This window comes from Rhinichthys klamathensis, unplaced genomic scaffold (genome assembly GCF_029890125.1).
Source record: "Rhinichthys klamathensis goyatoka isolate OS25496 unplaced genomic scaffold, OSU_Roscu_1.1 h1tg000732l_1, whole genome shotgun sequence".
Taxonomy (NCBI): Eukaryota; Metazoa; Chordata; class Actinopteri; order Cypriniformes; family Leuciscidae; genus Rhinichthys; species Rhinichthys klamathensis.
The window spans coordinates 250,001-262,500 of NW_026607145.1; the positions used below are offsets into that span (position 1 = coordinate 250,001).

Genomic DNA, 12,500 nt, shown 5'->3' on the forward strand with positions numbered 1-12,500 from the left:
GAAAAAAAACTACTTAAAATAACACACTTTAAAAACATGCTAACATGTGTCTGTGTTTCTAACGTTTAGAATAACTCACTTTTATCCAGCCCTCCTTCTCCTCAGCCGTCCTGAGACAAAAACACATTCAGAGTTCACATACTGTGTGTTTGTCCATGAAGTGTCCTAAAGATTGAGTCTTCAACAAGTGAGTTTCAGTTTTAGGATGTTTGGAAGGCTCTCTGATTCTAAACATTCACAAATTACCATATTTAAAGGAGTAGTTCACTTCAGAATTAACATTTCCTGATAGTTTCCTCTCCTCCACGCCATCCACGATGTTCAAGTCTTTCTTTCTTCAGTGGAAAAGAAATGAAGGTTTTTGAGGCGTTTGACTCAGTCTTTGCACGTTTGCTCTGTAAACACTGGGTCGGTTCTTCCTCCTACGTCCCGCTTGACCTTTCAACCTGATCACGTAATATGTGTCGCATCACAGCTCGAGCAAGACGAGCATTAGTGTTTAAAAGTATATAAATGTGTGTTTTGTTATAAATGTCGGCTGGTTTGTCTAGATCAGACTCTTATTCCTCGGCTGGATCGTGTCGAGACTCTGAAGCTGCACTGAAACTCACATCTGGACCTTCGACCCGTTGGACCCCATTGAAGTCACTATATGGAGAAACACCTGGAGTGTGTTCCTCAAAAACCTTCATTTCTTTCCCACTGAAGAAAGAAAGACATGAACATCTTGGATGGCGTGGAGGAGAGGAAACTATCAGGACATTTTAAATCTGAAGTGAACTCCTCCTTTAAGTTCAGATCTATGATCATAAAGGGTTCATTTTCAGCAGCAAAACCCCATCCGACTGAAGATTGAGATATTCTGTGCTAAGGCTGAGCGGTGTCAGGTGTGTGTTCTGTGTTCTGTGTGTGTGTGTGTGTGTTCTGTGTGTGTGTTCTGTGTGTGTGTTCTGTGTGTGTGTTCTGTGTGTGTGTGTGTGTTCTGTGTGTGTGTTCTGTGTGTGTGTTCTGTGTGTGTGTTCTGTGTGTGTGTTCTGTGTGTGTGTGTGTTCGGTGTGTGTGTTCTGTGTGTGTGTTCTGTGTGTGTGTGTGTGTGTTCTGTGTGTGTGTTCTGTGTGTGTGTTCTGTGTGTGTGTTCTGTGTTCTGTGTGTGTGTTCTGTGTGTGTGTTCTGTGTTCTGTGTGTGTGTTCTGTGTGTGTGTTCTGTGTTCTGTGTGTGTGTGTGTTCTGTGTGTGTGTTCTGTGTGTGTGTGTGTGTTCTGTGTGTGTGTGTTCTGTGTGTGTGTTCTGTGTGTGTGTGTGTGTTCTGTGTGTGTGTGTTCTGTGTGTGTGTTCTGTGTGTGTGTGTGTGTTCTGTGTGTGTGTGTTCTGTGTGTGTGTTCTGTGTGTGTGTTCTGTGTGTGTGTTCTGTGTTCTGTGTGTGTGTTCTGTGTGTGTGTGTTCTGTGTGTGTGTTCTGTGTGTGTGTTCTGTGTGTGTGTTCTGTGTTCTGTGTTCTGTGTGTGTGTTCTGTGTGTGTGTTCTGTGTGTGTGTTCTGTGTGTGTGTTCTGTGTGTGTGTTCTGTGTGTGTGTGTGTGTGTTCTGTGTGTGTGTGTTCTGTGTGTGTGTTCTGTGTGTGTGTTCTGTGTGTGTGTTCTGTGTGTGTGTGTGTGTGTGTGTGTTCTGTGTGTGTGTGTTCTGTGTGTGTGTTCTGTGTGTGTGTTCTGTGTGTGTGTGTGTGTTCTGTGTGTGTGTGTTCTGTGTGTGTGTTCTGTGTGTGTGTTCTGTGTGTGTGTTCTGTGTTCTGTGTGTTCTGTGTGTGTGTTCTGTGTGTGTGTTCTGTGTGTGTGTTCTGGGGCTGTCACCTGGCCTGCAGGTCCAGCGAGCGCTGTTTGCCGATGATGGTGAACGCGTGCGGGACGTTCTGCTTGACGTTTCCCTGAACCTGGAGAAAACCAGCATGTGATCAGATAAAGACATCAGAGTATGGGCCGTATCTCGCACCCGCGCAAAGCGGGCTTTTCCCTCCACAGACGCACGTCGGTAAACTAAGAAATGAACGTGCGCTCCCTGGGCGAGTCGGAGCAAAGAGGAGGCGTGTTCCGGCGCGAACAATCCCTAGTGCTATTTTGCAGCTCCAGAAAACAATTCCGCCACTGACCAGAACAAACCTAGTCTAAAGTCAGTGGCGCGTTGCGCGTACATTCAGATGCTATTTTAAGCGCGCATGCTTGGCCATAATACAGAGTGTGAACAACGCGCATACACTGTAGAGGATTCTCTCATCTACTCAAATGCATTTTACTTTTTGCAAATGCTACATTTTCATAAGGGAAAATATTAAAACACGAGGGAAATCATTGTTGTGTCCATGGCGATGGGAAAAATAGGCATAAAGCTTACACATTTACCCAAACTATTATATGCATGTTTAACCGACGCTAATGCACTACTTGCACAACTACTTCCGCGTTCTACTTATTACATATCAGGAGTTTCCGGTTAAAGTGTTCATCGCACGTCCATACATGAGAATGCAGATTATCACTACGTTTTATGGATGCCAATTGATTAAAACAATGAATAATGATCTCTGTATTAATTATCTTGAGCCTGCTGAAATGTTCCTATAAATATATTTTCTTTCCAACTGTTACATTCTGAACAATAAATATATATTAATTCACTAACCTGCAGCAGTCCTATGTCTTCTCATTAACAGTATTTTTCTCTTAGCTTACTTATATTCTATACCTGTTGAGTTCACATTTTTTTAATGAATTTGACTAATAAAAAGTATTTCTTGTGTGCATTGGTGCTTTATTCCTGTCTTTTTAAAATAGTTGAATGAATGGATACTCGCGATGTGCCTACGATCAGAACCGCACGCAGCGTAGAGGAGAATGACAGTCAACTTTCATGTTATCAATGTGAAGCGCTTTGATACAATCTGTATTGTAAAAAGCGCTATATAAATAAAGGTGACTTGACTTGACTTGACTTCTTGGAATATTAATTAAGCATTTTGGGCATGAACATGTAAATAGTAAAACGATTGACATTGAAAAATGACACTGAATGATTACAATATTTAATCCAAATAAATAAATGTTCGTGGTTCGTACTGATGTTATTGATCTGTTCTCACACACTTCAGCGTCGCGGTCACTAGTGTAGACGAACACTGACACCCTGTGGTGAAATAATGGCGTATATTTAACAGCCGCAGCTTTCTCAGATTGGCTTGGATTGGATTAAACTTCATGTTCCGATGAGTTTGGAAAATTCTGCACACAGTAAACATCAGATCATCCCTTCTTCTGTCTATAGAGGGTATGCGCATGACGTCACCGTCGGCCGGAGTGAATGCGGTCACGCCCACAAGTGGCAAAAAGACTGAGCGGCAGCATTTGTTTTCAGCGTGAACGCCGTGAAAATCACACACAACACATCTAAAACGGGAAAGAGCTTTGCGATTGACTGTACAACTAGATTTGACCAGAAATCTGAGGTACTGTATATTTTTACAGACTGCAAAAAGCTACAGAACAGACTATATTCTGCATAATTGGATGTTTTTAAATAAACACTGACAAAAAACTATACAAGTTTTAGGGCTGGACGATATGATGATATACAGTATAACATTAATGTAAGTGATCACTCGGATTTAGACCTATCTATATTGTATTTATATAAAACGTTTACAGGCAAATTGTCTTCATTTATTTCCCCGGCGTCGAAATCAGGCACATATAAATGTCAGGAAACACGATTCCTGGCTGCATGTCAATATCCATGATCACTGGATCTTTGATAAGTTGTAAGGAACACTATATCGAGTCCAACTTTTAGTTTAAACTGATAATAGTTTGTTTTACTCGCGTTAACGCAGTTTCCCCTATTAACTCCAGTCACGCAGCAGCTCTTCTGCCACTCAGTCCCGCCGAGGGGGGCGTGTTCCGGCGGGGAAGTGACGTTAATGCATTCCCTCTATAAAAAAGTCCAAAATATAAAATATTATTGACACTTTTTTTAGTTGGCGTTTGTTCAACTCATTGATCACAGTACATTGAAAGTAAACATAACCGGAAATAAGTGATATGTATTGTTTCCAAACGTCACGAAGTTCAGTGCAAGTGGTCCATTTGGGTGGGTTTGTCCCGTCCCCAATGTCACTTCTCTTTCTTTTACGGCCCTGACGAGAACATCGATCTCCTCGGCTGTGAAACGATCCGTAAATGCGCCGTTATAATAGTTTTGCGCCATGGAACAAGCGCACCTCGTTCATCACGCTCTTAAAGGGAATGTGAGATGACGCTCTGATTGGTTTATTTCACGTTACGCCCAAACCACACCTATGAATAATGAAGCTACTTCAGACCAACCCCTTTTAGATATGCGCCAGGCGCAAGAGGCATTTATCCCGCCGGGAAAATAGCAACAGCGCCGGGATCCGCCCACAAAGTTACTTGCGCTTTGCGCTTTGACACTTGCGTTTCAGATCGTTAAAATAGAGCCCTAAGATTCAACTTTATTGTCATTGCACATGTTACAGTACAAAGCAACGAAATACAGTAACGTCTAACCAGCAGTGCAGTTATAGCAGTTGATAATAAATATGAATGGGTAATAAATAAGAATAATCTGAAAAGCAGAAGCAGTATATAGAAAAATAATATAAGATTATGAACATTACTAACATATGTACAGAAAGATAAAAATTGAGTGGTACCTCCATCCCGGCGATATCGATGCGCTCCCGAACGCTGAACTTCTGTCCCATGAGCCTCAGCTTCGGCACACAGTACAGCACCATGTTATTGAACTGCCAAAACAGAAACATCATCATCAACATAACCCTTCTGTGTATTCATTATCTGATAAACGTGTTGAGCTGTTATAAATCAGCAGATTCTTTCACGAAGTTTACCAGGACACAGTGTATATGTGTGCATAAACACCCTCTCTTCAGCTGCACGATAAAGTGAGAATCACGATAATATGATTACGGGTGAAGCTCGAAAAATGTGAATATGCTGCAAAAGTTCATTTATTTCAGTAATTCAACTTAAAAGGTGAAATTAATATATTATATAGACTCATTACATGCAAAGTGAGATATTTCAAGCCTTTATTTGTTATCATTTTGATGATTATGGCTTACAGCTTATGAAAACCCCAAATTCAAAATTAGAATATTGTGTAATATGTTTTCATATCTGTAAGCCATAATCATCACAATTATAACAAATAAAGGCTTGAAATATCTCACTTTGCATGTAATGAGTCTATATAATATATTAGTTTCAGCTTTTAAGTTGAATTACTGAAATAAATGAACTTTTGCACCATATTCACATTTTTCGAGCTTCACCTGTGTATGATTCTCCCGCGATTCTGAACAGACAACTAAACAAAATAACCTAATTTACTGATGTTCTGACAAAATGTTAATTGCTGCAGTCTATTTAACAAATATTTCATTCATTTTATTTATTAAAAAAACAACAACAACAACAACAACAGGTGTGAGTGAATGATTCAATGACTCACTCATAAAGACTTAACTTGTTTCATTACTGGATGAATCAGTGTTTCTGAATGAATCTCTTGACAGAAAATCAGACAGATTTTCATCTACTATATAGAAGGGGTGTATGAGATTTCAGATACAGCTACTGTTTTCGAACAAATCTCTTGAGTGAATGATTCAACGACTCACTCATAAAGACTTTATTTGATTCATTACAAGTAGAATCAGTGTTTTTGAACGAATCTCTTGAGTGAATGATTCAACGACTCACTCATAAAGACTTTATTTGATTCATTACTAGTAGAATCAGTGTTTTCGAACAAATCTCTTGAGTGAATGATTCAATGACTCACTCACAAAGACTTCACTTGTTTCAGTACTGGATGAATCAGTGTTTCTGAATGAATCTCTCGAGTGAATGATTCAATGACTAACACATATTTTAAGTCTCTTGTCTCCCCCTACTGGAGTAACGGTGTAATACAATCTTTATGTGAAGCCTCAAGTTACTTTCAAAAGCTGATTAACTCTATTTTGATCTCTACTGTAGACATCAGTGTTTATATCTGAACTATGATCTTTTCTCCAGCACTCCTGTGATAATCTGAGTGGTTGTAAGACAGATATAATGATCCTGTGATGTTGGAAAGACTGTTAGTGAAGCGGTTTCATATCTATTCATGACGCCGGCTCTCTCTGGATCAGAACTCAGATCTGAATGTTTGATCATAGGGTTAATAGAGCAGAATCTCTGCCACTGAGGAATAACATCGCTGGTGTTTGATCCAGATCGCCGTCTCTAACGGATAATCCTGCAGCTCTATTTCACAGTATGAGAGAAGAGCATCAACTTCTTCATTCTGGGTGAACCAACCGTTCTAGTTTTGCTTCAACGAGTCACAAACCATGATAACCCTTGAAGCAAGAACAATCGTCAGACAGTGATCACTGATAGAAGCGGAGGAGACGCACCAGATACAGGTATCGGTCCTGAGCCGTGCCGTTCTTCGCCGACATCTTCTTGATGTGTCCTTCTTTAATGAACTCATTAGCGGGATTAACAATGTCCTCCTCTCCGCCCAGCCGCTCATACACCTCCAACAGCTTGTGCATCTTCTCCTGCGCACACACACACACACAAACACACACACACACACGCGCACACACACACACACACACACACGCACACACAAACACAAACAAACACGCACGCGCACACACACACACATGCACGCACAAACACACACACACAAACACAGAGAGGGAAAGTTCAGTCATTTGTAACGCTTTGCATTCACAAACTCATTAGATGAAAAGAAGAACTGTGATTGGCCGCATGACAGCATTAGAAAGAGGCCGATAGAGAAGTGAGAGTGATATAGAGCATTCGACCCAGGAGTCCCTGTTCACACACACACACACACACACACACACACACAGGAAATGGAAACAGCACATCCTGTCTGTGAGATGAAAATAAAGAAATGAAGGAAGAGTTCTCACCATTTTCCTGATGGCAGCGTTGGAGTGGTTTGCAGCGGTGGAGATCAGCTCCAGAGCATCTGACACACACACACACACACACACACACACACACACACACACACATCAGTCACTTCTTTATAATCAAACATTATTAAAAAACGGTCAGCTCAGACATTTACAGATTATAACTCATTTAAACATCAATGCTGTCTCTCACATTTCCCTGTGAAACAAATATAGTCAATAATGAAGGATTAACACGCATAACTGTCACATATTTTAGGAATCATTCAAAAGATTAAACTAAGTGTTTAAAGCATGATGTAAACCAGTACTTTACAACTTCAAATTTGGAATAAAAAGATTTTATAGATTTTATTTTAAAATGATTTTGTAAAATATATATATTTTATATATATATATATAAAAAAAAATTTTAGTTTAGTAAATTTGCTTTACAGTAAACACATTTTTTACATTTTCATTTTTTGAACTTCTGCAATAATCAAACCAAACTTTTATTACACAGCATTCATAAACTACAACCATTTATTTTCATGTCTATCCTCAAAAAGAGAGATGACAGGTTACATATATATATAATGCAATTATTAAGTATGCCATGGAATGTTGCAATCAATAAATAAAGTATAAATAATAATGTATAAAAATACAATGTAAGCATATATATATAAATTAAGTAGCAGGTGAAATGCAGAGTTAAAGTTGTGCGTCAGAAGTCGAGACATCACGATTATATTGTGCTCTGTGTGTGTTATAGCGGAAGCGTCAACGCAAGCACTTCACACACACACACACAAACACAGACACACACACACACACACACACACACAGATGTGAAGTCTTGACGAATTATAAACGATTGAACTATTGTATGATGTTTATTACAGTAAGTGCACAAACAACATGTTTGAAATACAACGTGTGATCGTCAACCAGTGGATCTCTGAGTGAGTGAGTGAGTGGAGGCGGGGCTCATTTGTATATTCATAGAACCGCGCATACTAAATGAGGCGAGGGTGTCGAGTTACATTCAAGATATTTTAAGACATGAAGTTTTTTTTCATGGGAAAAACGTTTAAATGTCATTCTGGAGATCAAAGATGAGTTTTAAGGGATAAAATGATCGACTGCAGGGGAACTTTAATGTTTTTCCAAGTAATATTTATATTTGAGCTTTATTTCAGTGTTGTGTAAAGCATGACCACTTCCGACACTCACTCTCGGCGTCTCTGCGGTCGGCCGCTCCGTCGGGGAGTTTCTTCAGGTAGTCTTTGAGCAGGAGCTCGTAACGGGGGATGCGCTGCACCGGCTCCAGCATGTGGTGCTGCAGCGTCAGATTCCCACACACGTCCTGCTTCTGCACACACACACACACACACACACACACACACACACGAGTTACTCACACGTCTGTCATCACACACACATGAGTTCCTCACACATCTGTCATCACACACACACACACACGTCAGGGATCTCCTTCACACCTGGATGGTCTGCGCACACACACACACACACACACACACACACACACACACACACACACACACACGAGTGTGTCAGGGATCTCCTTCACACCTGGATGCTCTGCACACACACACACACACACACACACACACACACACACACACACGAGTGTATCAAGGATCTCCTTCACACCTGGATGCTCTGCGCACACACACACACACACACACACACACACACACGAGTGTGTCAGGGATCTCCTTCACACCTGGATGCTCTGCACACACACGAGTTACTCACACGTCTGTCATCACACACACATGAGTTCCTCACACATCTGTCATCACACACACACACACACGTCAGGGATCTCCTTCACACCTGGATGGTCTACACACACACACACACACACACACACACACACACACACACACACACACACACACACACACGAGTGTGTCAGGGATCTCCTTCACACCTGGATGCTCTGCGCACACACACACACACACACACACACACACACACACACACACACACACGAGTGTGTCAGGGATCTCCTTCACACCTGGATGCTCTGCACACACACACACACACACACACACACACACATGAGTGTGTCAGGGATCTCCTTCACACCTGGATGCTCTGCACACACACACACACACACACACACACACACACACACGAGTGTGTCAGGGATCTCCTTCACACCTGGATGCTCTGCGCACACACACACACACACACACACACACACACACACACACACACACACGAGTGTGTCAGGGATCTCCTTCACACCTGGATGCTCTGCACACACACACACACACACACACACACACACACACACACACACGAGTGTATCAAGGATCTCCTTCACACCTGGATGCTCTGCGCACACACACACACACACACACACACACACACACGAGTGTGTCAGGGATCTCCTTCACACCTGGATGCTCTGCACACACACGAGTTACTCACACGTCTGTCATCACACACACATGAGTTCCTCACACATCTGTCATCACACACACACACACACGTCAGGGATCTCCTTCACACCTGGATGGTCTACACACACACACACACACACACACACACACACACACACACACACACACACACACACGAGTGTGTCAGGGATCTCCTTCACACCTGGATGCTCTGCGCACACACACACACACACACACACACACACACACACACACACACACGAGTGTGTCAGGGATCTCCTTCACACCTGGATGCTCTGCACACACACACACACACACACACACACACACATGAGTGTGTCAGGGATCTCCTTCACACCTGGATGCTCTGCACACACACACACACACACACACACACACACACACACGAGTGTGTCAGGGATCTCCTTCACACCTGGATGCTCTGCGCACACACACACACACACACACACACACACACACACACACACACACACACACGAGTGTGTCAGGGATCTCCTTCACACCTGGATGCTCTGCACACACACACACACACACACACACACACACACACACACACACACACGAGTGTATCAAGGATCTCCTTCACACCTGGATGCTCTGCGCACACACACACACACACACACACACACACACACACGAGTGTGTCAGGGATCTCCTTCACACCTGGATGCTCTGCACACACACGAGTTACTCACACGTCTGTCATCACACACACATGAGTTCCTCACACATCTGTCATCACACACACACACACACGTCAGGGATCTCCTTCACACCTGGATGGTCTACACACACACACACACACACACACACACACACACACACACACACACACACACACACACGAGTGTGTCAGGGATCTCCTTCACACCTGGATGCTCTGCGCACACACACACACACACACACACACACACACACACACACACACGAGTGTGTCAGGGATCTCCTTCACACCTGGATGCTCTGCACACACACACACACACACACACACACACACACACACACACACACACATGAGTGTGTCAGGGATCTCCTTCACACCTGGATGCTCTGCACACACACACACACACACACACACACACACACACACACACACACACACACACACACACACACGACTGTGTCAGGGATCTCCTTCACACCTGGATGCTCTGCACACACACACACACACACACACGACTGTGTCAGGGATCTCCTTCACACCTGGATGCTCTGCACACACACACACACACACACACACACACACACACGAGTGTGTCAGGGATCTCCTTCACACCTGGATGCTCTGCGCACACACACACACACACACACACACACACACACACACACACACACACGGGTGTGTCAGGGATCTCCTTCACACCTGGATGCTCTGCGCACACACACACACACACACACACACACACACACGAGTGTGTCAGGGATCTCCTTCACACCTGGATGCTCTGCACACACACACACACACACACACACACACACGAGTGTGTCAGGGATCTCCTTCACACCTGGATGCTCTGCACACACACACACACACACACACACACACACGAGTGTGTCAGGGATCTCCTTCACACCTGGATGCTCTGCGCACACACACACACACACACACACACACACACGAGTGTGTCAGGGATCTCCTTCACACCTGGATGCTCTGCGCACACACACACACACACACACACACACACACACACACACACACACGAGTGTGTCAGGGATCTCCTTCACACCTGGATGCTCTGCGCACACACACACACACACACACACACACGAGTGTGTCAGGGATCTCCTTCACACCTGGATGCTCTGCACACACACACACACACACACACACACACACACACACACACACACACACACACGAGTGTGTCAGGGATCTCCTTCACACCTGGATGCTCTGCGCACACACACACACACACACACACACACACACACACACACACGAGTGTGTCAGGGATCTCCTTCACACCTGGATGCTCTGCACACACACACACACACACACACACGAGTGTGTCAGGGATCTCCTTCACACCTGGATGCTCTGCACACACACACACACACACACACACACACGAGTGTGTCAGGGATCTCCTTCACACCTGGATGCTCTGCACACACACACACACACACACACACACACACACACACACACGAGTGTGTCAGGGATCTCCTTCACACCTGGATGCTCTGCGCACACACACACACACACACACACACACACACACACACACACGAGTGTGTCAGGGATCTCCTTCACACCTGGATGCTCTGCGCACACACACACACACACACACACACACACACACGAGTGTGTCAGGGATCTCCTTCACACCTGGATGCTCTGCACACACACACACACACACACACACACACACACACACACACACACGAGTGTGTCAGGGATCTCCTTCACACCTGGATGCTCTGCACACACACACACACACACACACACACACACATGAGTGTGTCAGGGATCTCCTTCACACCTGGATGCTCTGCACACACACACACACACACACACACACACACACACACGAGTGTGTCAGGGATCTCCTTCACACCTGGATGCTCTGCGCACACACACACACACACACACACACACACACACACACACACACACACGAGTGTGTCAGGGATCTCCTTCACACCTGGATGCTCTGCGCACACACACACACACACACACACACACACACACGAGTGTGTCAGGGATCTCCTTCACACCTGGATGCTCTGCACACACACACACACACACACACACACACACACACACACACGAGTGTGTCAGGGATCTCCTTCACACCTGGATGCTCTGCGCACACACACACACACACACACACACACACACACACACACGAGTGTGTCAGGGATCTCCTTCACACCTGGATGCTCTGCGCACACACACACACACACACACACACACACACACACACGAGTGTGTCAGGGATCTCCTTCACACCTGGATGCTCTGCACACACACACACACACACACACACACACACACACACACACACACGAGTGTGTCAGGGATCTCCTTC

At 44.3% G+C, this 12,500-nt stretch overlaps 1 protein-coding gene and 1 long non-coding RNA gene across 7 annotated transcripts in view; both read right to left on the reverse strand.

Annotated features, from left to right (window-relative positions):
* The window catches only part of fgd (faciogenital dysplasia), a 94,145-nt gene that overhangs the window by 3,751 nt on the left and 77,894 nt on the right, over positions 1-12,500 (reverse strand). For all 6 annotated transcript variants that reach the window (XM_056242601.1, XM_056242603.1, XM_056242600.1 and 3 more), the window contains 6 exons: positions 8,243-8,381; positions 7,019-7,077; positions 6,488-6,634; positions 4,715-4,807; positions 1,845-1,924; positions 80-110 (listed from right to left, as the gene is read on the reverse strand). In XM_056242601.1, the coding sequence (XP_056098576.1) occupies positions 80-110; positions 1,845-1,924; positions 4,715-4,807; positions 6,488-6,634; positions 7,019-7,077; positions 8,243-8,381 (549 nt within the window). The remainder of the gene's footprint in view (positions 1-79; positions 111-1,844; positions 1,925-4,714; positions 4,808-6,487; positions 6,635-7,018; positions 7,078-8,242; positions 8,382-12,500) is intronic.
* Positions 4,222-4,495, reverse strand: LOC130077376 (uncharacterized). The gene is made up of 2 exons (XR_008805739.1): positions 4,325-4,495; positions 4,222-4,274 (listed from the first exon to the last, which is right to left on the reverse strand). It is a non-coding gene; the product is annotated as an uncharacterized LOC130077376 (long non-coding RNA).